Source organism: Sciurus vulgaris, assembly GCF_902686455.1.
Source record: "Sciurus vulgaris genome assembly, chromosome: 18".
Taxonomy (NCBI): Eukaryota; Metazoa; Chordata; class Mammalia; order Rodentia; family Sciuridae; genus Sciurus; species Sciurus vulgaris.
The window spans coordinates 2889800-2916859 of NC_136479.1; the positions used below are offsets into that span (position 1 = coordinate 2889800).

Here is a 27060-nt window from a genome sequence, read left to right on the forward strand (position 1 = left end):
TGACACGCGGCGTCTTGGCCCCGCCTCGCAGCCTCGGTGCGGTCGACCCCAGCGGAACCCGCCACGGTTGCTACAACAACTGCCAGACAGATTTTCGGCCGGTCGTAAAAACCGAGGAGGCTGCGCGTGCGCGGAGTCCGGGAAGCCTATCCCTCGTTACCCCATGCACCCAAGTCCTCCTCCCCTGCGTGCCGCAGACGCTTTTCGCTGTGTACGTGCCAGAGAGGAAGCAGGCTGAGGGCAGGACCCAGGAGGAGCACCCTGCGTCCTGAGAATACGCTCTGTACAAAGTGAGGAAATCGAGTGTGGGAAGCACCTAGCGCTCTGTGGAGCACAGAGTAGGCACTCAGAACACATCAGCCAGTGCCAGGTGTTCGCAAAGCGTGTAAAGGGAAGCATGGCCGGGATCGCCCCGCCTGCAACCCTCGGCCTCCCCCGGGGTGCCCCCTGCCGCTGTCCTACGTATGCGCATGCGCGCGTCGCGGATGCTCCGCCTCTGCTCCTGTTTGGCCCAGTCCGCGCGCCGTCTGGGCGTGTTGCCGGAGAGACGCGCAAGTGCTGAGGGGAGGCGGCGACCACCGCGGCTCCTGTGGACCCGCGCACCATGTCTTTCCGCGACCTCCGCAGTAAGGCCGCCCCTACGCCCGTGGCCCCGGGTCTTCCCGGCCGGGTCCCCGCGCCGCCCCGCGCCCCCGCCGAGAGCGCCTCTGGTCCGGGAGATTCGGTGCGCCCCGCGGCGTGGGGCTGCAGAGACCCGAAGTGTGCGGCGGCCGAGGCCCCAGCTGTTCGGTCTGCCGTGAACTCCGTCGTTACCTGACGGCCGCGGGGCTGCTCGCTGCCGCCTCGGCAGCCTTCCGAGTCGGGCGCCGCCGAGCGCTGGGGGAAGAAGCGGCAGCAGCCGGGAGGGGGCTGGACGATGGGCTAATGGCGGCTAACAGGGTTTATTGTTTTTGTTCTCAGGTTCTCCCCGTGCTTTTCTGTGTATGTGCATAATTTCCTTAATTCCCTGGACAGTTCCGTGCCCTTCGGGGCGGCGCGGAGAGGGCCGGTAGCTTGCACGAGAGTCAGACTGGTGGTAGCAAGTGGCACGGGGTTGCGAGGCGGCTTGTTGGAACTCCAAAGCCTGCATTCTTCTTCTTTTTTCTTTTACATTTTTTTAGTTGTTGATGGACCTTTATTTTATTTATTTGTATGCGGTGCTGAGACTCGAACCCAGTGCCTCTTTGGTGCCAGGCAAGTGCTCAACCTCTGAGCTACGACTCCAGCCCTACCTGCGTTCTTCTGAAAGGGCTGGTGAGAAGGGACTCTGGTCTGGATGTCTTTGCTAGAAGGGCAGGGACGTGGAAGAAGGGCGCCAAGAGTTTGAGGCCCTCCCCCTTGAGGGGCTGTTATTCACCAGTTTTCATTCGATGTCTTGTTTTAATCCTCGCTTTATTGATGAGGTGGGTGGTTTGGTAGATGAAATACTTAGAGGCATAGAGAGGTAAAGAAGCTTGCTTTGGGTCACACAGCTAGAACTGGTTGCAGCTAGGATTAAGACCTAGGACTGTGTGACTCGGAAATATCTTTTATACACTGTCATTTTCTGAATCTGAAGCAGTTCAGCTAATTGGCTTCACCTGCAGAGGAGTAGTAATAGATGATTGTCAGCCTGGTGCAGTCTCAGGCCACTTTTCTCACCAAATTGTTGGTGCCTCCAATTTCCGCTTTAGAGAATACTCTTTTCTGTTATGAACTTCACTTTTTCTGTGGTTCACATATACAGGAAGATACATCACATTTCATTGATGTAGCTCTTAGCATTGTAGGATCATATCTTCTGGAACGAGAGTCCCTGGTGACTGCATGGTAAAGACGGGTATCTCCTACCATATACTTTTTGATTGAGCCACCACTTTTCCAGGGGACATTGAATGGAGAAGTGCAGGGGAAAGTGTAAAAAAGAGAGGAATTCAAAATAAAACTCTGAATTCTGTGTAATTGTGCAGTGTATGGTGAAATCTCACCCAAGTTAGTCCCCATCCAACAAGAAAAATGCAAAATTAACAGAACTTGACCACCACTAGTACTCCTTAGCAATAAGAAATATTTAGGCAATGTTTGTGATGAGGAAGCTGCGACTTCATTTTCTGTCTATTCATATTTCCCAAAAAACCGTCACAAAGTGACTTCTTTTCCCTGTGCTCACACCTTGTCTTCCACTATCTGGTGGAAGCAGACCTGACTCTCAATGCCCAGGTAGGTTATTTGTGAATGTCAGTGGGACATGTGGAACTTCCCTCTTCAGGAAGAACGAGGACAGATGTTACATAGCCTGGAAGCACATGGAAGATTGGTCTTGGTTCACCATGGAAACTCGAAAAAGTTCTATGTGTGTTTCCAAATCTTGCTTTCTTTCAAGCACTATTGATTTTTCCTTATGCATTCCTAACCTACAGTATCAACAAGCATTAGTATTAACTATTTCTTAATCCGTTTGATAATCTAAATATTGCTTGCTCTATCATTGAACTGCTGTCTGATTAATCTTTTCTTCTGTTCTTTTTCCTTTTTTTTTTTTTTTTTTTTTTTTGGGGTACCCTGGGAATTGAACTCAGGGGCACTCAACCAATGAGCCACATCCCCAACCCTGTTTTGTATTTTATTTAGAGATAGGTTCTCACTGAGTTACTTAGTGTCTTGCTTTTGCTGAGGCTGGCTTTGAACTTGTGATCCTCCTGCCTTAGTCTCCCAAACCACTGGAATTAGAGGCATGTGCCATAGTGCCCAGCCAAGGCAATTAATCTTTAAAATTTGTGTTAAGGTCCTGTATATTCACACACAAAAAGACAACTCAGAAACATGAACCTTACCCTATTCTACCCCCAAGAAATAACTTGTTGACATTTTAAAATAGTCTTTTCCTGTGACATTTTATAAGGCCAAGTGTTTCTTATTTTGAGTGGTAAAGAGATGTCAAAGAGAAAGCCACAGCTAATTCCTAAACCCCATTTTCCTGTATAGCATCTATTTCTCCCATTGAATTTAAGTAGGTGTTTTTTTAGGTAACAGATTAGGTATTTTCAATTTTGTCTCCTTTTTCTTTCCCTCTTACGAGTTGCGAGATAGCCCCTAAAGCTGTTAGATTGAGAGTAAGAAGGGAAACCAGAAATAATACCTAAGGTCATAGCAATTGCCATTTGATGAACTGACTGAACTGTTTTTTCCTTGGACAGATTTCACAGAGATGATGAGAGCCCTGGGATACCCACGGCACATTTCTATGGAAAATTTCCGTACACCCAACTTCGGGCTTGTATCTGAAGTGCTGCTCTGGCTTGTGAAAAGGTTAGGACCACACTTTATTGAAATCTAAGGATGAAGACTAGGTTTTATTAATAAGCCAACTGGAAAGAGGATACTGTTGTGATGCTGAGGAAGAGGTTAGTGCAATTTGAGTTTGGAGATCAGTTTGTGACCTGTTGAGAACTGGCTGAATTCAAAGAACGCTCTGGGAAGGGAATGCCAGGGGTTTCCCTGCATACTTGGAGTATACTGGATTAGGAGTAGCTTAGGTTTCTCTGTGTGTAAAAAATCTATGATTGATGGTAGGTGACCTTTTGTGCTAAAGGCCAGATAGTAAATACAGGTTACGTAAGCTCTCTTTTATAAAGGATATGTATAGTTATGTGTGTTTACACATATATCTTCTCTATACATAGAGAATATATTCTTTTTTTGCTGTTTATAAACTGTAAAACACATCCTTAGCTTACAAGCTGTAGAAAAACAGGTTGAGGGCTGCAGTGTGCTGGCCCTGGTGAATTATCAGTAACTCAGTGAAAGTAACTTCAGCAACTCTGCTGCTTCTCCAAGTGAACTGTTTAGTCCCAGTAACTATGGTCAGGATTATGGGCTGTTAGCCAGTCATTGTTCTGATTATTTTCATCAAATGTTGAGATCAAGGGGCTGGGGAGATAGCTCGGTAGAGTGCTTGCCTTGCAAGCACAAGGCCCTGGGTTCGATCCCCAGCACCAAAAAAAAAAAAAAAAAATGTTGAGATCTGACATACATTTAATTTTGTAAGCTGAGCCCCATGTTTAATTTTTTTTTTATATATATATATTTTTTTTTTAATTGCAGATGGACATAATATCTTTATTTTATTTATTTTCATGTGGTGCTGAGGATCAAACCCAGTGCCTCACAGGTATGAGGCAAGTGCTCTACCACTGAGCCACAACCCCAGCCCCCCATGTTTAATTTTTATATCAGTTAAATGTGTTGTTAGGTGGGGATTTGCTCCCTAGATATGTTTTAAAATATTTTTTAGTTGTAAGTGGACACAATACCTTTATTTATTTTTATGTGGTGCTAAGGATCGAACCCAGTGCCTCACATGGACTAGGCAAGTGCTCAACCCCAGCCTGCCCGCTAGGTATTTTGTGTTGCTTTTGAAGTTTTTCTTAACCATATGACCTTATCTGGGGACTTGGAGATTCACTGTCCTGTTAGTTGCCCGCTTTCTCTTGAGGGCCTTCTGTTGGACCGACATGTTTGTTCTGTGTCATAGATACGAGCCTCAGACTGACATCCCTTCTGATGTTGACACTGAACAAGACCGAGTTTTCTTCATTAAGGCCATTGCCCAGTTCATGGTTAGTTCACAGTTATTTTGTGGAGTTGTGAAATTAGATTAATTAGGGGTGAATTCTAGTTAGATTTGCTTCAAACCAAATAATTGAGTTTACTTTCTAAAACCATTCCATTGCCAGGGTTTTGTGGAGCCATTTCACACAGTGAAGCTTTTTGTTTTTTAATTAATTATTGAGATTTTTGGATTTTTTAACTTTTTAATTTAATTAATTTGTTACTGGGGATCAAATCCAGGGTCTGCCACATGTTAAGCATAGGGTCTACCACTGAGCTTTGAGTTGGTAATGTATTTCATGGTTCACAAATGCTAAAAATCATGAAATTACATAGAATAAAATGACTTTTTACCCTGTCAGCATGGTCCCAGTTGTATTCCCTGTGACCACTATTTTAAATGTCTTCTACAGTTTTTTTATGTATATTCAAGCAAATGATATGTATTATTATTTTTCTTCCTTTTACCATGTGGTAGTATACTATATGCTCCTGTTTGGTATCTTGCTGTCTTCACTTAATGGTATATTTTGGAGAACTTTCCAGATATATACAGAATTTTCTCATTCTCTCTTACATTTGAGTGGTATTTTTTTGCATAGATATACCATTATTGATATAATTTATGTAGATAAGTATTTAGGTTGCTTCCAACTTTTTGCTCTTGGAAGCAATGCTGCACAGAATACCCTATGCATATCATTTGGTGTGTGAGTATATCCCTAGAGTAAGTTCTTAGTAATGGAACTGCTGGGCCAAAAGATATGTGCATGCGTAATTTTGGTATCTTATCAAATTGCTATCTGTCAAGATTGTATCAATATATATACCTGCTCACAGTGCATGAGTCACTTAGAAATTTTACTCATAGTACTAAGGTTGTCTCCCAATTGTCAGCAGAGGCATTTTCAAATTACCTGCATAAGATTTAGTGTAGACATTACTTGGAAAGGACCTTAACTTTTTTTTTTTTTTTTTAATAGGCCACAAAGGCACATATAAAACTCAATACTAAGAAGCTTTACCAGGCAGATGGGTACGCAGTGAAAGAACTGCTGAAGGTCACATCTGTCCTTTATAATGCTATGAAAACCAAAGGGATGGAGAGCTCTAAAGTAGGAGAGGAAGATGTCAGCAAATTCAAATTTGATCTCGGCTCCAAGGTAAGGACTGAGGGAGTGCTTATTTCTTGGTCTTGGGAGTGGGGTATGCGTGACACAGCACCACCACTGTCTTTCCTCCTTGACCAAAGGCATTTGGCCAGTTTTGTACTCATCAGCATTGGGATAAAAGCAAAGTCACAGTAAATTAATTTGACTTTTTATTGAAAGCCTCATATTTAATAGGAAGTGTTCAAGTGCTGGGGATATGGGTGTGAACAAAGAGGGCAGCATCCTGTGTTCCTGCTGCTTAGTTGAGGGCGTCAACTATGAACCCCAATGTTAAAGGTGACCACCGTGGAGAATAACAAAGCAGGATCAGGGATGGAGAGTGCTGGAAGGTATCTTCCTACCGTGTCCAGGGAGGCCTCATGGGTTGGGTGGCTTTGGAGATCTGAGAGAGGGAAGGAGCAGCCATATAAGTGGGGGTGTTTACATGTGTCCTGAGATGACAGTGTGCTTTGCGTGTTTGAGGAAGAGCAAGGAGTGTCTGGCAAGAGCCAGGAGGAGTAGCCCTCTGGTCCCAAGAAATAAAACCTTTGATTTTTTACTTGAGCTGGAAAATGATGGTATTTTGAGCAGAGATGTATATGCTTATATATGCGAAGGATTCTTCTGGCTGCTACGTAGCCACCAGCTGAAGTGAGAGTCGAGTGTGGAACTTAATCAGCAACTGTGGTGGTCTAAGAAGACTCTAAAATCAGGGGAAGGGATGACTGCCCCTGTTCCATTTTCCCCATAGAACGATATACCTACCAGTCAAGGGCCAGAGCTCCCAACAAAAGGCTCTGCCAGTTTTATGGACCCTGAAGTGGGGTGGGGAGAGGTCGAGAAGTGGAAAAATTCTAGATACTGGTAGCGTGGGGAAGGTGTCTTTGAGCCCCATACCCCAGGAGAGGCACCTGAAGAGACTTTGGCCCAAGGCTCAGATGAGGAGACTAAAGTGAAAGCAACCAGGCTGGGAACACAGATTAGAGCATGGCTGGGCCAGGGGCTTGGGTCTTCAGAGACCAGTGCATCAGGTGTGCCCAGCGTCAGGGACCAGGACAGCTTTCCTTTGTGAGGCTTGCCAGGGAAAGCTTTGTGATTACCATGGTCAGGCCTGAAAAATCACATATTGGTTTTTGTTTGTTTGCTTTCTAATTTTATTATTAGTTTCACACATTGGTTTTTAACCAGGAGCCTGACCCCTGGTAAAGAGGAGTGGCTAGAGGTGCAGACATAGTTTGAAGGTAGATTTTATGGAACTGACTGTGGATTGAGGTAGGTGAGATGATAGTAGGAAGATCCTGAAGTAGCACCATACTGTCAGACTTGCTCTGCTGATGGTCTGCATCTGTGCTATATTCTGCAGGAGCCATTGACTAGCACAGCTGAGGAGCTGAGCTCTAAATTGTACTTTATTTTTAAGTCATTTAAATGTGAAAGTGACCATATGTGGCTAACAGTTATAGTACTAGACATTACAGCTCCAAAGTTGGTCTGAGCACCTGGAAGGATGAAGTTGCCATTAACTAAAGTAGAGGAGAGTCTGAAAGGGCATAGGTATGGTGGGGAAGATGAGTTTGATTCTGAACCTGTTACATTTGGATGTCCAGGTGGATAAGCTGAGCAGATAGTTGGTGTATGAGGTTGGAGCAGGGAGTTAGGAACACATAGGTGGGATTAAAGTCACAGGGTTAGGAGGAGTTGCCGGTAGGAGAGGAAACATCCAGAGACTAAACTTTGGCATATATCACTGTCAAGAGGTGGGGAAGGTGAGGAGAATCCTGCAAAGCAAGTTAGAAACTTGCTGTCAGTCAGGTAGGAAAAGCAGCTGGAACTGGGGTATGAGTATCCTGAAGGAGAAGCTAGTGCTGGAACAGGCCACGTCCTCAGACTCTTGCTAGTGTGTTGAAAATAAAAGAGAAGTTGGGGATTCTTTGTTCTGGAGAGAGGGAGAATGAGCTAGCAGGTAGATGTTTATGTTTAGATTCTGGGAAATACCACACGTTCAAGAAAGAGGGGAGCACGCATACCCTAAGAAGCCTGGTTGTGAAATCGGCATCATAGTTGCTGGCATTGTCTTCCTGGCAGTAGCCCCCACTTGTGGGAGCTAGAAACTGTTGTGAGTACTTAGTGGATGTTACTCATCTGAGTCTCACAGCAACCCTGTGGAGGAAAGTCTGAGGCAGAGAATGAGGAGACGGTAGGGTGGACAGGATGCTGCAGTAGGCAGATGTCTCTTAAATTGCCCCTTTGGTCACCCACTGCTATCAGTGGACTCATTGTGACCTGTTCCATACAGGAAGCATGTCAGGTTTCTTCTTCCTTTATCTCCTGATTGTGGATTCAGATTGACTTGACATTTGTTTTTTGGAGATACCAGGTATCCTGGAATTGGTCTCATTTGTACTTAGGTCAATGTTTCCCAAGCAGATGTCCTGCAGCATGTGAATGTGGAACTACTAAAATACATGTTCGTCCTGAAGGTGACAGTTGATGGTTAGCAACTGGCTACTGAATGCTCATTAAAAACTGAAATTCCTGCTTCTGATATTTACCTCCAGATTGCAGATTTAAAAGCAGCCAGGCAGCTTGCTTCTGAAATCACCGCCAAAGGAGCATCACTATATGACTTGCTGGGCAGGGAGGTCGAATTGAGGGTAAGAGGTGTTCAGAGAAAGAACACAGATTTTCTTTTTCAGTTCTGCGTCTTGCTTTTTCTTCTGATTTTATCAAATTCTACCTGATTGGATGAGATGATATGTGGAAAGTGATGTAGAATGTTAGGTCCTTTTCTTCTTCTACTGGTCAGAGATCCACTGGTTTTAATATTTTGAGCTTCTAATTTAGGGGTGGCAAATATTGGCATGTGGCTGGGATTGTCCTTGTGCCTATGCCTAACCTTGCAGATCTTAGTGCTCTTTTCCCCGTGAGCTCAGCCTCAGAATTCTCAGCCATGCTCACCTCAGCCTGTGGTTCCCAGACGTTGCCCTGGTGGCCTCACTTAGGGAATCTTTACGAATTTCTGAAGCCAGGCTTTCATTCTGATGACATTGTTATGAAATATAAGTATTGAGTTTCAAAAGTCTTCCCGATGATTCTAACATAGAGCAAAGTTTAGGACCAGTGATCTAGGCAGTCGTTCCCAAGCAGTTGGAGTAGATGTTACTTTTGAAACTTACTTGCAGTCCTTTATTCCAGCTGGTGCCAGCCAAGGTTGCCTGTTGTGAAGAATGTGGTTACTAAACTTTACTGAACCTTAGACTCACTGAATATCCAGGTTGTCCTGATACCATTGAGTTAGTGTTTCAGGGGCTAAGAACCAGGTTCAGGGCTTAAAGTTCTCCAAGCTGTTCCAGCAAGCAGCAGAGTTGGGGAAACCCTGGTTTAAGAAGAAATGAAGTAGAGTTGAATCCTTACCTGTAAGGATTGATGACATTTGAAGCATACATGTCCAATCTAGGGTTTTTAGAGTAAACGAATCTCATGTCCTGGCTTTCTATCAGGTATGCCAGCCTCAACCCCTCTGTCTTACTGCCTTGCCTGTGTTCTGACATTGCTGCTATAGTGTAAAGGTATTTTCTCCCTTGTTTTTCACTGTGACCTAGGAACAAACTGGAAGTGAATTTCATTGTAAGACTTCACCAGCATCTACCAGGCACTCTTTCAGCACTGTCCTATAGGGAATAATCAATATCAGTGACTGAACTGTTCACAAGGAAACTGTGGGATCTGAATATAGTGCTCCTCTAAAGTGGTATACAAGCCAGGCACAGTGGTGCACACCTGTAAGCCCACCTATTGGGAGGAAGATCCCAAGTTCTAGGCTAGCCTGGGCAACTTACTTAGACCCTGTCTGAAAGTAAAAAATAAAAAGGACTGGGGAGGTAGCCCAGTGGTAGAGCACCCCTGGGTTCAATCCCCAATACCCCCCACCAAATGTGTGTACAGTCATGCTCTGAGGAAGAAGTTTACCAAGTTTACACACTCAGTAAACTTTTATTGAGAGCCAGTGCCAGCCACAGGCACAACAGCATCGAGCTCTCCCTCCTTAAGGAAGCCATGATCCTTTACACTGCTTTATACTGCTTCCCACCAGTGGGGGAGATGAAGTGCACAAGAGTAACAGAAGCGCAAGGTAGAGCCTGGTGGGTGTTCCAGGTGCTGTGTCTTAGTCCACTTGGGCTACCACAACAAAATATGATGGACTCGGTAGTTTGAAAACAATGTAAATTTATTTCTCACAGTTCTGGAGACTGGGAAGTCCTAGATCTAAGTACTGGTGTATCTGGTGTCCGGTAAGGGCCTTTTCCTTCTAGGTGATACTTGCTATGTCTTCACCTGGGTGAGGGAGCACTCCAGGTCTCTCTCATAAGGGTGCTAAGCCCTTCATGAGGTCATCACCCTTGTGATCTAACTCTTACTAAAGATATCATCTCCTTACACCATTACCCTGTGGGTTCGAATTTCAATAGGATTCTCAGGAGTGAGACAAACATTTTCTCTAGTCAAGCTTATAACTACATCCATATTAAAATTCCCTGGTTCCAAAGTTCCCAGATAGTCACAAATGCCCCCTTGATTGGTTTATGATTAATACTAGAGGCAGGGCCAAGGTGACCATTCTTATCTGCTTTTGTCAGTAATAGGCAACTTAGAAGGACTTAATCATAAAAAAGATTATAGCAGAAATTCAGACATAAGTTATGCTGTGCTTAGTTTGGGGCTCACCTGAACAGAATGCAAATGAAGTAAACAGAATAAAGTAAATTTGAGAAAAAAGGTAACAGATGCTAAGTTCAGGTTTGCACGCAGAGTTAGGGGCATGTCGGGCCTCGAACTGAAGAGAAAAATTTTGAACTCTGGGAAGAGACCAGGTAGGTATCAGAAGACATTTGTAGGTGATGGCAGAGGTCTTTTTACATCAGAAATCCACATTATCATGAAACTTTTTTTTTCTTTTGGTGCTGGGGATTGTACCCATGCTAAGCACATGCTCCACCATCAAGCTGTGCCCACAGCCCCTGTAATGAAACTTTTGAGAATTAATTCATAAGCCAGATCTAGATCTAGGAACACTGGTTTTGAATATTCCTTTTCTGAAAATATATGTAAATGATTTTATTCTCTTAGGAACTGAGAACAGAAGCCATCGCCAGACCTCTGGAAATAAATGAAACTGAAAAAATAATGAGAATCGCAATAAAAGAGATTTTGGTAAGATTAATGTGCTTTTATTTAATGTTTTTATGCCTGGAACTCAAAAATACGTATTTCCTGCCTGCACAAGACAGAACAAGCTACACCTGTAATGGATATTTCAGAGGAATTTAGAGGGTTATTATAGGAACCTTAGGTTACAGGCTGCTGTTGTTTTTCTCCTCATTATGGATAAGAACAATTTCTTCTGTTAATAAAAATTTATCAGTTTGGGCTGGTGTTGTAGCTCAGTGATAGAGCACTTGCCTAGCATGTGTGAAGCACTGGGTTGGAGCCTCAGCACCACATAAAAATAAGTAAATAAAATAAAGGTATTGTGTCCATCTACAACTAAAAAACATTTTTTAAAAAATTCATCAGTTTTGGACTGGGGAGATAGCTCAGTTGGTAGAGTGCTTGCCTTGCAAGGCCCTGGGTTCGATCCCCAGCACCGCAAAAAAAAAAAAAATTCATCAGTTTTAATAATATAGCAATTTTAAATTCTTCAGTAGTTTTAGTAAATAATGCTTTATTTTATTTAATCAATTCCTTACTGCTGGGCATTTAAATAATTTCCTGGTTTTCCCCTCCCCAACATACCTCTTCCCTTGTGCTGGTATAGAACCCAGGGCCGTACACATGCTACCACTCCACCTGAGCCACACCGCAGCCCTTCTCTAGGCTCTCTTATTTCTAAATAGCACTGTAAGAAATAGAATGATCACTGTCTTTTACTGCTCACCCACCATCAACTATTATTTGCTTCTCTCATCTAGAGCATTCAGTTGGAAGACTAATCAGGGGAACTCTGAGCTCAGAGTGCTTGGGTATGCATCCTGCTGCGAATTAACTTCTGTCCACAATTTTTTCATGTGTAGAATGGGGAACACAACAGTACCAACTACATGGGGTTCTCATGAACCTAAGTTATAGCAGTAGATGTTAAGAGTAGTCTTTAGTGCATACTAGGTATTCAGCCATCATTAGTGATTCTTTCTTTTTTTTTTTATTTTTATTTTTTTTATTTAAACAAATGGGGTATATGTTGTTTCTCTATTTGTACATGGAGTCAAGGCATACCATTTGTGTAATCATAAATTTACATAGGGCAATGTCATTTGATTCATTCTGTTATATTTTTTTTTTCCCTTCCCCCAACCCCTCCCACCCCAGTGATTCGTTTTATTCAGGAAACACAGGCAGGGGGCCATATTTAAATTAGGAGTAGGCATAAAACCAGACTTGGCCCTGAGTTATACAGAATTATAAAAGTCAGGTTTCTTTCTTTTTTTTTTAAATCCTGCATTTTTTTTATTTTTTAAATATATTTTTTAGTTGTAGGAAGGCACAATACCTTTATTTTATTTTATTTTTATTTTTTATTTTTGTGGTGCTGGGGATTTGAACCTCGGGCCTTGTGCTTGTAAGGCAAGCACTCTACCAACTGAGCTATATCCCCAGCCCCCTTTATTTTATTTTTATGTGGTACTGAGGATCGAACCCAGGGCTTACATGTGCCAGGCAAGCGTGCTACCACTGAGCCACAACCCCAGCCCAAGATTTCTTTTTTAATAATTCTTGTCATTAAACAGTAATACGCCCTGTGCAGCCCAGAGAAGGGAGTCTGAGCTTCCTTGGGTGAGAAGGGTGTGGCAGTAGGATTGGGAGATTGGTTTTCACAGGCAAATCAACCAGATAAGTCAATATATTAAGGATAACAGAACAGAGTTCCTCACCATTGGAGAAAACAGTTATAAATGGTAGAAAGTTAGAATGAACCCTTAAATTGGAAGTGTTGTTTAAAGGCATGATATTTGGTATATGTATTGATAATATAGGAATAAGTTTTGATATACATATGGGGGAATGTATGTGTATATATGTCATTACATGCATACACATAAACACACCCACACTCACACATTTCTGAGCCCTGAGCACAGCCAGCAACTGCATCTTGGTTTCTACATACCATTCTCCACTGAAGGGAGACAGGGCTCTTTGGGAACGTGACTGATTCCAGAACTGGGGCAGGAGAGTGCAAGCTTGCGTGTCAAGAAAGTGTTCAAAAGACGACAGGGATCTGTTAAAAAGCCATAGTGCCAGGCCAGTGGTCTTTTTTGCTGACCAAACCAGAGACAGTGTAAGCATCAAAGTAAATTATAGTAATTCACTTTACAGTGCAGTTGAATGATACAGACGACCACAAGTTCTTACTGACATAAGAAATAAGTGTTCAAAGTAGCTCCTAACAGAATACTTATTAATTACAAAGAGGAGAAGAGTACCTTCTTAGAAGCCTGGCATCCCCTTAATGAAGTGATCAAAGTGAACATCACCACAGTGAAACAGATCGAAACTGTGATGCCTGATAGCACGCAAACCTTTCTGCAGTTCCCTGCCAAGGATGCATAATTGGAATCTAATCAAACAGACTGGGGGGCATTTCATATATGAGCTGGCCTGTACCCCTCAAAACTGATAAAACCAGAGCGTCACAGAGAGCTGTATAGCATTCCAGACTGAGGATTCCTCAGAGAAAAGACAGCTGGGTGCCATGGGGCTGCTGGCTGCTGGTGGTGGTGGGGAGACTACCCGGATGACAGGGGAGACTGAGCTGGCTTGGGCTTGTGCTTGTGTCTACTGTGCTGACTGCATCGTGCTTATAGAGGAGAAAGTCCCTGTCTGTAGGAGTGGTGGGACGTCAGGGCAGCAGCTCACTCTCCCCTGGATGGAAAAAAATGCTTGTATTATACACCAGCTTTTCTGTGAGTTTGTGACTTTCTAAATTTAAAAAAATTTAAATTCATCCTCATGCTTGGCAACCTTGTGGGGCATGAACGTGCCTTTAGTTCTCATACGTTAAAAATAGACCCCTTCCAAAGGAGGACTGAACCAAAACAACAGCGTGGGTAATTGAAAGGGGATATGAAGTAAAGACCACATATTTCAGAAAACAGAAAAATTGTGTTTATAGAATGTTGATCTTTCATATTTGAGGAACAGATACCTTTAAATGATAGTCTTCATTTCTGAGGTCAGAAAAATTCACTAGACTTTAGTCTGACTGATTCAGAGAGTAGTTGATAACCAGTTGAGTTGTTCAGGAAGGACCCACCTTTCCTCTGGCTAGAGCAGACTCACGTTTCTACTTGAGTGTTTAAAACATTTGTGATTCATGCATCATTAGTGATTTTTTAAAATATTTTATTGTTGATGAACCTTTATTTATTTGTATGTGGTGCTGAGAATCAAACTCAGTGCCTCACACATTCTAGGCAAGTACCCTACCACTTATCCACAACCCCAGTCCCTCATTAGTGAATTTTTTTTTTTTTTTTTTTTTTTTTTTTACTGAAAGCATCTTAGAAGTGGTTAATGTAATTAGACCAAGTTAAACCATAAATTTATTGACAATTAAATGTGGTTGCTTCCAAAAATGTACTTACTGTCTCTGAGAATCATCGAAAATATCTGGGTTCTCAGGTGAACTCCACAGCTTTTCAGAGGCCTGTGGGTAACCTGTCAGGAAACCTTTGAGGGGCACTGACATGGAGACTTACTGAAGGGGAACCCTACCTCACCTTCAGAATCTTGATGGAGGGTTGGGCAGTCACAGCAGTGAGGAGGGCGTCCACACACAGCCCAGTTGCTTCTGGATTACTGTTGTAGCTCACTGGCACTCTGAGCCATGAGGCGCCCACTGGCCAGCTTCCCAGACAACACAGATGTGAGCACTGGGCAGTTGCTCTCACAGGACTTGCTTTAAGCCAGGGCATAGGAGGATCTGTGGCTGTCATCAGTGGTCTCCGCCCCTCCCTCTCCTCCTCAGCCTCATCGCCCAGGGCCTCTATCCCATTCTGCACAGGTCCCTTCCAAAGGGCGAAACAACAGCACATCTAGTGCTTCCATGGAGGTCAAGCTGCTCTTTTTGTTTTGTTTTGTTTTTGTTTTGTTTCTAGGATTGAATTCAGGGGTACTTGACCACTGAGCCACATCCCCAGGCGTATATTGTATTTTATTTAGAGACAGGATCTCACTGAGTTGCTTAGCGCCTTGTTTTTGCTGAGGCTGACTTTGAACTTGCAATTCTTCTGACTCAGACTCCCAAGCTACTGGGTTACAGGTGTGTTGGGATTACCGGCTCAAGCTGCTTTTGTGCTGATTCCACCAACACAGTGGTTTTTCTGTTATTTTTTAGTCTATAGTCAAGCTTCTGTTACCATGAACAGGAAAAAAGACCTTTCTCCATCCCAGCAGGTAGTCAGTTAGGGCTGGGGTCAACTCATGTTTCTTTTTGTCCCCTCCAGAGTAGAGCCATACTTTGGAGTGTGCGTTCTTTAAGTAGATATTTGTCACCAGGGGAGCAGCCCAGTGTTGGAAGGTAAGCCCACAGTGCAAGTGCTAGTTCTAACCAGGCAGGCTAGACAGGTCCTTGATTAGGACACTTCTCTTCATCTTCATTTATTTTCCTGGGCAGAAAAACCCACTTTTCATGAAAATAATAATTTTTACTGGGCATAGTAGCACACGCCTATAATCCCAGCTACTCAGGAACCTGAGGCAGGAGGATAACAAGTTTGAGGTCAGTCTGAGCAACTTAGACACTATCTCAAAATGAAAAATTTAAAAAGGGACTGGAAATGTTAGCTCAGTGGTAGAGTACCCCAAGTTCAATCCCCAGTACTGTTGAAATAAGAATTTTTTCTGGATCTGTGCCTCATTCTCCCTGGAAATAGTTGGTGAAGTGAGTCATTGCTTGGGGGAGTGGCTGTTGTTTGCACTTTTGTTTGTTCAGTGTGATTTGCTGTGTCTGAAGATTTGAGAAGTTGCCATCTTCAAAGAGTTGGCATGGTGGTCCTCACTGGTGTTTGTCTCATTTCCTATTAAACGTAGGCACAGGTTCAGAAGACTAAAGACTTGCTCAATAATGTGGCCTCTGATGAAGCTAATTTAGAAGCCAAAATTGAGAAGAGAAAATTAGAACTGGAAAGAAATCGAAAGCGACTACAGACTCTGCAAAGTGTCAGGTAGGTGTGAACACTTCAGTGAGTGGAAGAGTGAGTAGAAGTTATCTTGTAAAGTTAGAACAAAGGCTGAGAGTTAAGTGGCTTTAACTCCTCAAGCAGCAAGCAGAACCCCCTTTGGGGCACCGCGGCCCACCTGGCCAGCTGCCTGCTGCACCCATGTCTCAGTGTCTAGGAGATGGCTTAGTTCCTGAGCTGCTCTTTAAATGTTGATCATGAGACAGAGCAGGTAAATCCAAATGGTGGTCTCCTAAGACCTTACCTTAAGTTAGGTAGAAACAGAACATGCTCCCACCTCTGGATTTGAGTAGACTTTTTTTTTTTTTTTTTTTTTTTGCGGTGCTGGGGATCGAACCCAGGGCCTTGTGCTTCCGAGGCGAACACTACCAACTGAGCTATCTCCCCAGCCCTTGAGTAGACTTTTTAGACCTGGGTGATTCCTTGCCTGTCAGCTGCTCGCCCTGTCTTCTGATTCCATCTCACTGGAGCACGTTTCTGGGGAGCAGGGTGGAGAGCACGGGACAGCTGCTGTGTCAGTGCGTCTTGTGTTCTTGGAGCTGCCGCTGTCCTTGCTTCGCTTGTCCCAACCCTCCTTCCCTCCCGGCCATTGCTCTGCACTGCCTGGGGAGCAGCTCTTGGTGGCAGCAGAGAGCAAGTGCTTGAGCCGTGTGGCACTGCCCAGCAAGGACAGCACTCCTTCCACTCCTGAACTAGCACCACCAGCTCACTTGGTCTCATTATCAAATTCTGCCTTAAGGCATAAAGTCATTCTGCTGAGCCCATATCCTTTAGTAGACAAGTTTATTTGTTTTATTTTAGGAGATTGTTATTTTTAGTTTGTGGATGTATATATCATGTATTTGTGTACATGTATATTATTATTATTGGTGCTAGGAATTAAACTCGGGGCCTCTTGCTTCCTAGGCACATAACGCTACCACTAAGCTACATCTATCCCCAGTAGTATGTGTGGGTGTGTATTTAAAAAAAAAAAAAAAAAAAAACTTTGGTTCTTTACCACTGAGCTATACCCCTAGCCCTTTTTCTTTCTTATTCAAGACAGAGTCTCGGTAAGTTACTAAGGCTGACCTCAAACTTGTGAGCCTCCTGCCTTAGGCTCTGGAGCTGCTGGGCTTATAGGCATACGCCACCATACTGTGCTTGAAACAGGTTTTTATGTAATGGTTTATCTTAAAGTTTTATATTGTTTAAAAACTGTTCGGGCTGAGGAGATAGCTTAACTGGTAGAGTGCTTGCCTCAAAAGCACAAGGCCCTGAGTTCGATCCCCAGTACCGCAAAAAAAAAAAAATAAAAAAAATAAAAACTGTTCATTTGCAGTAGTCTGTGTTTCCCTCTTTAGAGGACTAATTAAACATTGGTACATCCCAACAGTAGAACATTATATTTAACCAAGATAATAATGCATATATTTCATTTATTAAAGTTAGCAGTATATTAAAGTATCATTTATGGTAACATTTAATTTTTGTTGAAATACATTCCTGTCTGTACGCATCTGAAAGTCTAGAGGAATGTATGTCACACTTACTTAGTGATGAGATTTTGAGTGATTTTTATATCGTTCTTTGTAAACTCAAGATTATATTTTGAGTTTTTACAAAGAACACATCTTATTCACGATTTAAAAAAAAAAGTTTAGAAGAAATAAAAAAAAGGAAAAAAAAGAATGAAAAAAACAAAAAAATAAAAATAACAAAAAAAAAGGAAAAGAAAAGAAAAAATAAAAGAGAACCAAAAAAAAGAAAAAAATAAACAAAATTTAAAAAAAAAAAGTTTGTAGCCAGCATGGCACTCCTGTAGTATACACCTGAATCCCAGATACTTGGGAGTCTGAGGCAGGAAAATCACAAGTTCAAGGCCAGCCTCAGCAACTTACCAAGGCCCTATTCTCAAAAAAAGGACTGAGGATATAGCTCAGTGGTTTCTGAGTTTAATCACTGGTACTGCAGAAAAGAAAACAGGGAAGTAGGGAATGGCAGAAAAGAAGGGAAAGGAAGGCTCATTCATGGGGCGTAGCGGGGAGAAAAAGGACAGGAGTCTTAAGCACTTATCAAAGTAAAGGACCTTCTGTAATTAAAGCTTTCCAAAGAAAGCCATCGTGGAGTTTGGAGCTGAATAAAATTTCATACCACTGATTAACTTCTCATTTTTAATTTCATGTGCTCATTTTAGGCCAGCCTTTATGGATGAGTATGAGAAGATTGAGGAAGAATTGCAAAAGCACTATGATGTTTATCTAGAAAAATTTCGAAATTTGGCTTACCTGGAACAGCAGCTTGAGGATCATCACAGGATGGAGCAGGAGAGGTTTGAAGTGAGTTCTTGGCCTATTCCCTGTGCAGACCACTCCTCCTGGTGTGTTGTTTTGAGCTTGGTGAATATGTTAGTTTGTAGATACCATTTTGAAAAAAATGCTAGTCCGAATGTTGCTTGTGTGATTCTTTTGATGATGTGTTATCAGCCTTTGGTCAGGAGGACAGACTGAAGCAACAGAGACCTGTGCAGTCACACAGCCCTGTGCTTACCAGGGCCTCACTTGCTCTGCTGTCACCATCTTGAAATGCATCATAATTTGGAAATGCATTTTATTTTGCACTGATTCCCACAAATTATGCAGGTGGTCTTGAGTACAGATCTAAACACTCTCGGTACACTTGAAGATTTTCAAGCCCTGATTAATTGAACCACCCACAGTAGCTAATTGGGTGCTGCTTTATATTGGTTGACTGTGGGCCTTATATGGAACCCAGAACTGAACAGCTGTCTTATGTAGGAAAGAGTATTTTAGATATCAGCACAAGTTGATAAATGTGAAATTTATCAAAGGAAATTAGACTCCATAGTGATCACTTTTTCTTTTTTTCTTGTGTACGTATGTGTGGCAGTGGCGACGGAACCCATTGGCGCTCTACCACCAAACTACATCCCTAGCCCTTTTTGAAAATTTATTTTGAGACGAGGTCTCACTAAGTTGCTCAGTCTGGAATTTGCTGTCCTCCTGCCTCAGGCTCTCGAGTAGCTGAGGACACCACTGTGCCAGGCTGTGATCATGTTTTCATTGGATTTGTTCCTTAGAAATAGATCTGTTTAAGCTTAGAATAGTCATTTAGCACCTGTGTTCAAGGTGAAACACAGATCTGCATTCTCCCTTTCTACAGTCTCCCTGATGATTTCTGGTACTAAGGGAATGCTAATCATTTACAGACTTGTGCACGTGAATTAGGTAAGGCAGTTTTGTTGTCCAGGATTGCTGACTGGGAGTATACAACATGTTTGGACTCAACTAACTCACTGCCACCATTGCTGTGTGGCAGAGGGGCAGCCATCCAGGAACAGGGTATAGAATGGGTACATTCTGAGGACAACGAAAAGAGGAGTTTAGGACAATATAAACAGTGGCTATCTGAGAAACCACAATAAAAACCCTGTGAAAATAAACTTTGACTTAGTATCACAAAAAAGTAAAATTAAAAAGAAAAATATTAATGGCCATTTTGTTTACCTGGGTTGAGCGAAGATACTGAAGAATATGCCTCAGAAGGAGAGTAGGCAGTCCAGGTTGCTTGAGGATGCCCTCACCCCCTTCTTCCAGCAAGTCCTCCTCCTCCCATTCTGCTGTCTGCTCCTGCTTTCTGTTGTTGTGGAATCTGTTCCCTCAAAATATCCCATGCCTGAAATGCTGTGCTTTATTTTTAATGTTTAGAACATCAACAACAACAGTTTGAAAACTAACTTCTGCTCCCATTTTCTCTCTTGAAATAATCAGGGTTATAGTTTTAGTTTGTTTGTTTTTTGAGATGGAGTCTGGCTTTGTTGCCCAGGCCACCCTCCCACCTCAGTCTCCCAAGTGCTAGGACTATGGGTGCATACCACCATGCCTGGCTTAATCAGGGCCAGGATCTAAGACTACTGTTACCTCCTGTCTCTTCATGTACTGACCTGTCCATTAGCATTTCTCAAGATGAGTGGTGGAGGCAGCCCAACGCAGAAAAATGATAACATCGATGCCTCTGCCTTTTGTGAGGAGCTTGTGCCTGTGTGTCCCTGCTGCCAGCTCACATGGCACCTGTGATGGCAGCAGTTGTATCACTTGGTATAGTAGAAGGAGTATGAGGACCACAGAGAGGAAGGGCCCCTGGTTTGGAGGGCCCTTGCCCAGGCACCCTTAGTTTAGATCTTTCCAGTTCTTTGTCACAGACCTAGCAGAGCTTACTTCACAGTAAAGAAGACTAAGACTGTCTACCAGAGGGTCGTGGCTTCTCAGTCTGGTTTTTCTTCTCCCACAGGAAGCTGAAAATACTCTCCGTCTGATGCAGAATAAGCTAAAGGAAGAGGAAAAGCGACTGCTCAAGAGTGGAAGTAAGGCTGAGCTGGGACAGAGCTGCTTGTTCTGCACTAGCATTTTCAGCCTTGAAAAGTTTGCATTTACTTTTTTTTTTTTTTTTTTTTTTTTTTTAATACTTTTTTAGTTGTAGATGGACACAGTACCTTTATTTTATTCATTTATTTTTATGTGGTGCTGAGGATCAGCAGGGCCTTGTGCTTGCAAGGCAAGCACTATACCTACTGAGCTATCTCCCCAGCCCCCAAGATGTGTTTTTATAATTGTTTCTTCAGGGCTGGGGATATAGCTCAGTTGGTAGAGTGCTTGCCTTGCTAAGCACAAGGCCCTGGGTTCAAATCCCCAGCACCGCGAAAAAAAAAAGTTTCTTCAGTGAGGAAAAGAGCATCGTGCCCACCAGCTTGCACTGCCAGCCATCATGTCGCCATTTTTCTCAAGACAGCTCACTCTGCCACCTAGCCTGATGATTCCTTCCTCTAGTCTTGCATAACTGTCTTTTCAGTGGGCTCCGCTTCCTCACTCTTCCTCATCATCCTATGATCATGGAGCTGAAGTTGGGGTAACTGCCTGATACTGAACAGAGAGTGTTTTTTTGTGGATTGGACCTAGGGCCTTGTGCATGCAAGGCAAGCACTCTACCAACTGAACTACATCTCCAGCCCCCAGAGAGTGGTTTTTCCCTCAGCTAACCAAGAACTTCACCTTCCTTGATAGGTGGTGACTAGGATTTTAAAATGTCACACTGTCATAGGGTTTCTAACTAATACATCTGACCCACTTTTTTCTTGCCTTGGAAAATTGCTTAAAACGAATGCAGCACACTATTGTCTGCATTAAATCTGCACTACGCAAACAGGTTGATCTAGGGAGTCTCATAAAAAATCTAATGCATCCTAAGAAAGGCTAGGAAGTACAGATGGCTTTTGTGCAGGAGCCTTACTAGAAAAAAAGCTTGTAATGATAGAGCTGCTGTTTTGTTCTGCCTGCTTATATTCCCACCAGGTAATGATGACTCGGACATAGACATCCAGGAGGACGATGAGTCCGACAGTGAGTTGGAGGAGCGGCGACTGTCCAAGCCGCGGACAGCCATGGAGGTGCTTATGCAAGGTAGCATGGCTTCTCTCACTTGCACCACTCCCTGGGCCTGTTCCACAGGACCCCAGGGCCAGGTTTGGGTCAGGGCTGAGGAGTATCGAGGTCCACAGTGGACCATGAATGGTCCCTGGAAGCAGTTCCTGCCCCAAGTTAATCCTCTGTTGTCTGTCAGAATCTGGCTCTTAAACTGCTCAGTGGTCAGTGTTACTTTTAACGCTTTTACCTGCAGTTCTCAGAGCAGCTGATTCCTATTTGTGGCCTGGTATTTCTCACAGAGGCCATGGGAATACACTGCTTCTGCCATTGAGCTCAGTTCTGTTCATGTTCAGTGAGTGCAATTGCATCCATTATGGTTAGTAAATGAATGCACTGAGAAGGGATCACATGACTCCACCTTTAAAAATGTTCTTCTGATTTTTGCCTTCTCATTGCAAAAACCCAAGCAACAGGATTTTTGATGCAGATGGGATGCTTCCCTGAGGTCTTCATCATGCCCCACTCCCACCATGGAGGTGTCACAGCTAGTGACTGGGGACCATGTCCTTGTCCTTACAAATTGCCTCTGTGTATACACACACACACACACACACACGCACGCATATACATGCATATACACACATACAAACATGGGCACAAAGATCACCTCAAAATTCTTTAAACCAGATGGGACCAGATCATATTCATGATTTGCAAGTTGCTTTTGTTTTTAAGATTATAAATACATTGTAACGCTCCTCATGTTTTCTTTCCTTTTCATGGCTGCATCATATTCTGCAGTGTGACAACACTCCTAACTAGTTTGAGCATCTCCTGTAATATACTTGACTTGTATTTCTACTCTGTTCCTTGTGTACACTTCTGCAAGTGTTTCTTTAGGCTGCAAGATGAAAAATGGAATTCTTAGGCCAAAGGTTCTATAAACTAATTTTGATAGTCAACGTTACTAAATTGACCTGTATCTACCTTTAAATACATTTCTTATCTAACACCCTTAATGTTTGGAGGACAGTTGTGTTTTTGTTTTGTTTTAATTTTTAAAATATTTTTTAGATGTTGATGGACCTTTATTTTTTTCATTTATTTATTTGTGGTGTTGAGAATCAAACCCAGTGCCTCACACATGCTAGGCAAGCACTCTACCACAACCCCAGCCCCAATACAGTTGCACTTTTATGCCTGATAAATTTAAGGGTAAATCATTGTCCTTTCATCATTTTACATTAACTTTTGTTGTTAACTGCTTTCTCTTATTCTAATCCCAGCTCTGTTCTTTTATTATGTTTTACTTTTTTTCATAAGATAATTAGATGCTCTGGTTCCTTTTTTTTTTTTTTTTTTAACAACTTCATGGTATAAATAGAGATTAGTGGTTATGACTCCCACTTGATGGATAGGAGCCAGGGCTGTAAAAAGGCATGGGTGAAGTGCTGATTCTCCTAAATTCTGTTGACCATTTAACCTGCAGAGTACAATGACATAGTCCAGTTCCAGAAGCTAAATAAGGACTTGGAGCAAAAGATTTTGCATTTTGTCTGTAAAGAGTGCTCAGTCATCTCAGCCTATTCCAGGTGGGCAGCACTGCCCATGCTGCCTTTCACCTGGTCCTGGCTTGGGGGTCCTGCTTGCTCCTTTCCCATGCCCCGTCTCCCGGTAAAGGATAGCCCCTGAGTTTCTGCAGAAGTCACACCTAGACACTGTTGATTTCTCAAGAGAATCTCTGAGATGATAATGAAATGATGCTTGAAATATGAATTAGTAATTATGGTGCTTAAAATTTTTTTAACTTTTTCATTTCATTTCAAAGCTCAGACTTATATCCAAGTACAAGTGACATTGGTCCATAAAGGAAGATGTATTTCTTCACTACAGATAGCATGCCAGTTCTACTGCATGTAAACTCATAATGGAGTTCAGTGGTTTACTCAGGATGTTTTTGTTTTTAATTCATGATTAATGGTCGTTTTTGGTTTTTGTGCTGCTGGGATTGAACCCTAGGCCTTAAGCTTCTACTGATGAGCTACACCCCCAGCCTTACTGGTTTTTTTTGAGATATATATACAGACACACACGTATGTATGCGTATGTGTCTGGATGTATATTTTTTGTTGTCATTGTTACTAGGGATTGAACCCAGGAGCACTTTACCATTCGCTGCATCCTCAGCTTTTTTTTTTTTTTTTAATTTGAGACAGGGTCTAATTAGGTGCTGAAACTGGCCTTAAATTTGCAATCCTCCTGCCTCAGCCTCTCAATTCACTGGGGATACAGGCATGTGCCACCACAGCTGGCTCTCAGGTTTATATTTTATTGTCTTTCTTGTTTCTTTCAAAGAAGTACAGGGAATCCATTACTGTACTGACAGTTCTGGTTAGTGGAATATTGGTTAAGTGAAATTTTAGTGTGGTTCTTTTTCCCAGTTTTCTAAGGGAGAACAAATCTTGGATGTCATTTCCTGTCTTACTTGCTAAGGTTTTCACGTTTCCTGCATGCCTTTGTTGTTCCAGGAAGACCAGGCAAACGCGTCGTGGGCACAATGCAAGGTGGAGACTCTGACGATGATGTGAGTCCCAACCAACTCCCCTCCCGCCCCAAGCAGTTCTGTACCTTCTGGTCTTGGGCTGTCCTCAGAGACTAGATTAGCTCAGGAGCTGCTGGCAGCCAGGGAGCTGTCTGTTGCCAGCCCAACAAGTCGTGATAGGGGGCAGAGTTTGGCCTACTGTGGGGCTGAACTCTTCTTTGTGTGTTGATAGCTCATTTCTCATTTCACACAAGTATGCTTGCCCTGCTTTTTTCGCCTTCTCACTGTTCTTTCCATTCTCGCTTTCCAAAGATGGAAGCAGCACCAGCTCTCTTAGGTAAATGCAAGACTCCCAGCTCCAGGAAGCAGGTTGGTTTTCTTTTTTCCTCATCTGTTTGTTGGTGTGTGTCAGCCCATTCAGCCAGCAGAGCCTCTCCCAGGGACAATGCTTCCTCTCTACTGGCCAAGAAGCCACTCAGAACAGACCCCACAGTGAGAGGCAGAGTGGCCTCGAGGTCCCTGTGCTAAGGAGGAAGGGAAAGTGCCAGGCCAGAGATGGGAAAGGTTATAGCTAGGAGTCAGCAGGCCCTTGAAATCAAGGGACAGCGCCATGGCCAAGACCAGCCCTGTCTTCTCCCTTCTGGGTAGCAAACATTATAAAGATGCTGTCAGACCAGGACTCAGAGAAGCTGGGCAAGAGCTGAGACATCACCTTGGGCTTTACTGGGTGGATAACTTATTGGGAACTTAACTAGAAGGGAAAGCAGAGGAAGGTATCAAGTCATTAGGGATGCCCTGCCATCACCCTAGGCCTTCATCCTGTGAGAGTCCCTGGTAATGCTGCTTGGTCCACATGACAAAGGTGTCCGAACTGACTTAGATCCCAGACCAACTCTGTTGGAAGATCTGCCTGTGTCTGGGCATAGCGCTGATGACTGTATAGGGACAAAAGTAGAGGCTTATGCCTCTGTACAAGGATTCATTTGCTAAGTACCTGCAGCATGAACTGTTAGCAGACATTCACAGGAGGAAGCCATTGATCAGCTGTGCCGGGCAGGATGCACAGAGAGGATCAGGCCTCAAGTTCCTAGGAGGCAGTCTAAAAAGAAACAGGAAAAGCACCTCAAAAATCACTTTTTTACAGGTAGGATATAGGTAGTGAGGTAGCTTCCATCCATCTGTCCTGTATACCTGAGTCTGACCGGGGAGCCAGTGGTGCCAGGAAGGCAGTGTGTGTTCCCTGTTAGATTTGCTTGTGCACTTTTCAGAATGAGTATGGGGGCTGGGGAGATAGCTCAGTTGGTAGAGTGCTTGCCTTGCAAGCACAGGCCCTGGGTTCGACCCCCAGCACCCAAAAAAAAAAAAAAACAGAATGGGTATGACAGTTAGAGCTCAGGTCTTCCCTTGCCTTTCCACTTGTCACACACACCCCAGGCACAGACTTGGTCCTTCATGTCAATGCTTAGCCACTCAACAGCCATATTTTAGGTGCCTGTCATGTGTCAGGCACTGTTGTGGGTGCTGGGAATACAATAGGAGTCAGAGACAGCCTTTGCCTCAGGACGCACATTCCAGGGAGAGCAGTCAAGCAGATGTACCAGAGTCATGGGTACTAAAGAATCAAAGCAAGTTCCAGAGATGGAGTGACAGACAGGTCAGGGAAGGCCTCTGGTGTGGTGACATTGTATAGAGACCTGAATGGAAGGAGGCGATGGGCTGCATGGGAGTGGCACCTCGGCCTAGGGAACATGACGGTGAGGAGCAGGGCACTGATGTGATGGAGGGAGGGAACTAGCTGGGGGCAGGGAGAGGTGGAGGGGCCATGCAGAGCTTGGCAGATGCCATGAAGACCCAGCCTTTTCCCTGAGTGGGACCAGCAAGTGCTTCAGCCCCAGAAAGCCAGGAACTAGCTCATCCGTGAGAAACTGACGCGGAGGCGGGCATAGTATTGCAGGTCAGAGGTGACAGTGGTTCAGCCTCGGGGAGTGGCAGTGGAGGTACTTAGAGGAGGTCAGGTTCTGGATGTTTCTGAGGTGGGAACCATCGTGTTTTGTTAATGGGTCGGACACAGGTGCTGAAGAGAGAGAGGAAACCTCCTCAGTTGTGGTTGAGTCAACCTAGTGCAGGGTTTTGTTTCCTGAGATGGGGCTAATTGAGCAGGAGCACAGAGGGCAGATCAGAGTTTGGTTGTGGACATTTTAAGGGTGAGCTGCCTGTTAGACATCCACCTGTCAGTGCTGAGTAGCCAGTTGAATTCAGATTATTCAGGAGTAGGTCTGGGCTGGAGATGGAGTTGAGGAGCCATCCATACATAGATCGTACTGAAGCCAGGATAGAAGAATTGCTCAGATGGAGAGCAGGAAGAGAAGAGAGGAGGCAAAGATTGTGAGGCGAGGGAGACAAAGTAGATGGCACAAGAGCTGGGGAAGAGGCCAGAGGAGTGGGTTTTAAGGAAGGAGGGGTGATCCTGTGTCTGGTGGGGCCCATAGGTTAAGCAAGGTGATCACTGTGAATCTGTTGAGTTGGAATTCACTGGTAAGAGCAGTGTGGGTTGCCAAGAGCCTCATTAGCCTGTCCGTGAGAGGGGAGTGAGCGGGACAGTGAACTCAGCAACTCACCTGAGGAGTTCAGCCAAGAGGAGTGCAGAGTAACAAGAGGGGATGGTGGCATAAGCTTTCTGGTTATTGTTTTGTTTTGTTTTGTTTAAAGTTTCTGATTTTTAACAAGGAAATTACAGTGTGTGTGTGTGTGTGTGTGTGTGTGTGTGTGTGTGTGTGTGTGTGTGTGTGTGTGTGTGTGTGTCCCCGTCCGTCCATCTGTTCAGTTTTAAAGCCGGACTGAGTTGGTCTCCCTGGGTCCAGGTGATGGAGGCACAGGTGTGCCTTTCACTTTGCTCTCTACACCCATTTCCTGTGTTGCTTTCCATCCCCAGCTGGAAGGAACCAGAACAGGCCTTCCTTCTTTTCCTCCTTGCTGTCCATTGGGTCTGTAGCATCCAGGGCCTGCAGTGTGCATTCAGGGTGCTCCTGTGAACCATGGGTCAGCCAAATCCTGCAGCACCAAGCTCAGCTGCACATGGT

General features: G+C 43.8%; 1 protein-coding gene across 10 annotated transcripts in view; it reads left to right on the forward strand.

Moving 5' to 3' along the window:
• CLUAP1 (clusterin associated protein 1) overlaps positions 1-27060 on the forward strand; it is a 50006-nt gene that overhangs the window by 18834 nt on the left and 4112 nt on the right. For 2 of the 10 annotated variants that reach the window (XM_079120789.1, XM_079120790.1), the window contains exons 2-12: positions 3216-3327; positions 4553-4637; positions 5613-5792; positions 8339-8434; positions 10908-10991; positions 15870-16003; positions 18195-18336; positions 20309-20381; positions 21367-21474; positions 23967-24022; positions 24293-24349. In XM_079120789.1, the coding sequence (XP_078976915.1) occupies positions 3227-3327; positions 4553-4637; positions 5613-5792; positions 8339-8434; positions 10908-10991; positions 15870-16003; positions 18195-18336; positions 20309-20381; positions 21367-21474; positions 23967-24022; positions 24293-24349 (1116 nt within the window). In that variant the 5' untranslated portion in view covers positions 3216-3226. Of the gene's footprint in view, positions 1-470; positions 627-680; positions 940-967; positions 1294-3215; positions 3328-4552; positions 4638-5612; positions 5793-8338; positions 8435-10907; positions 10992-15869; positions 16004-18194; positions 18337-20308; positions 20382-21366; positions 21475-23966; positions 24023-24292; positions 24350-27060 lie in introns of those variants that run through there. The other 8 variants (XM_079120787.1, XM_079120791.1, XM_079120784.1 and 5 more) reach the window with 8 other exon arrangements.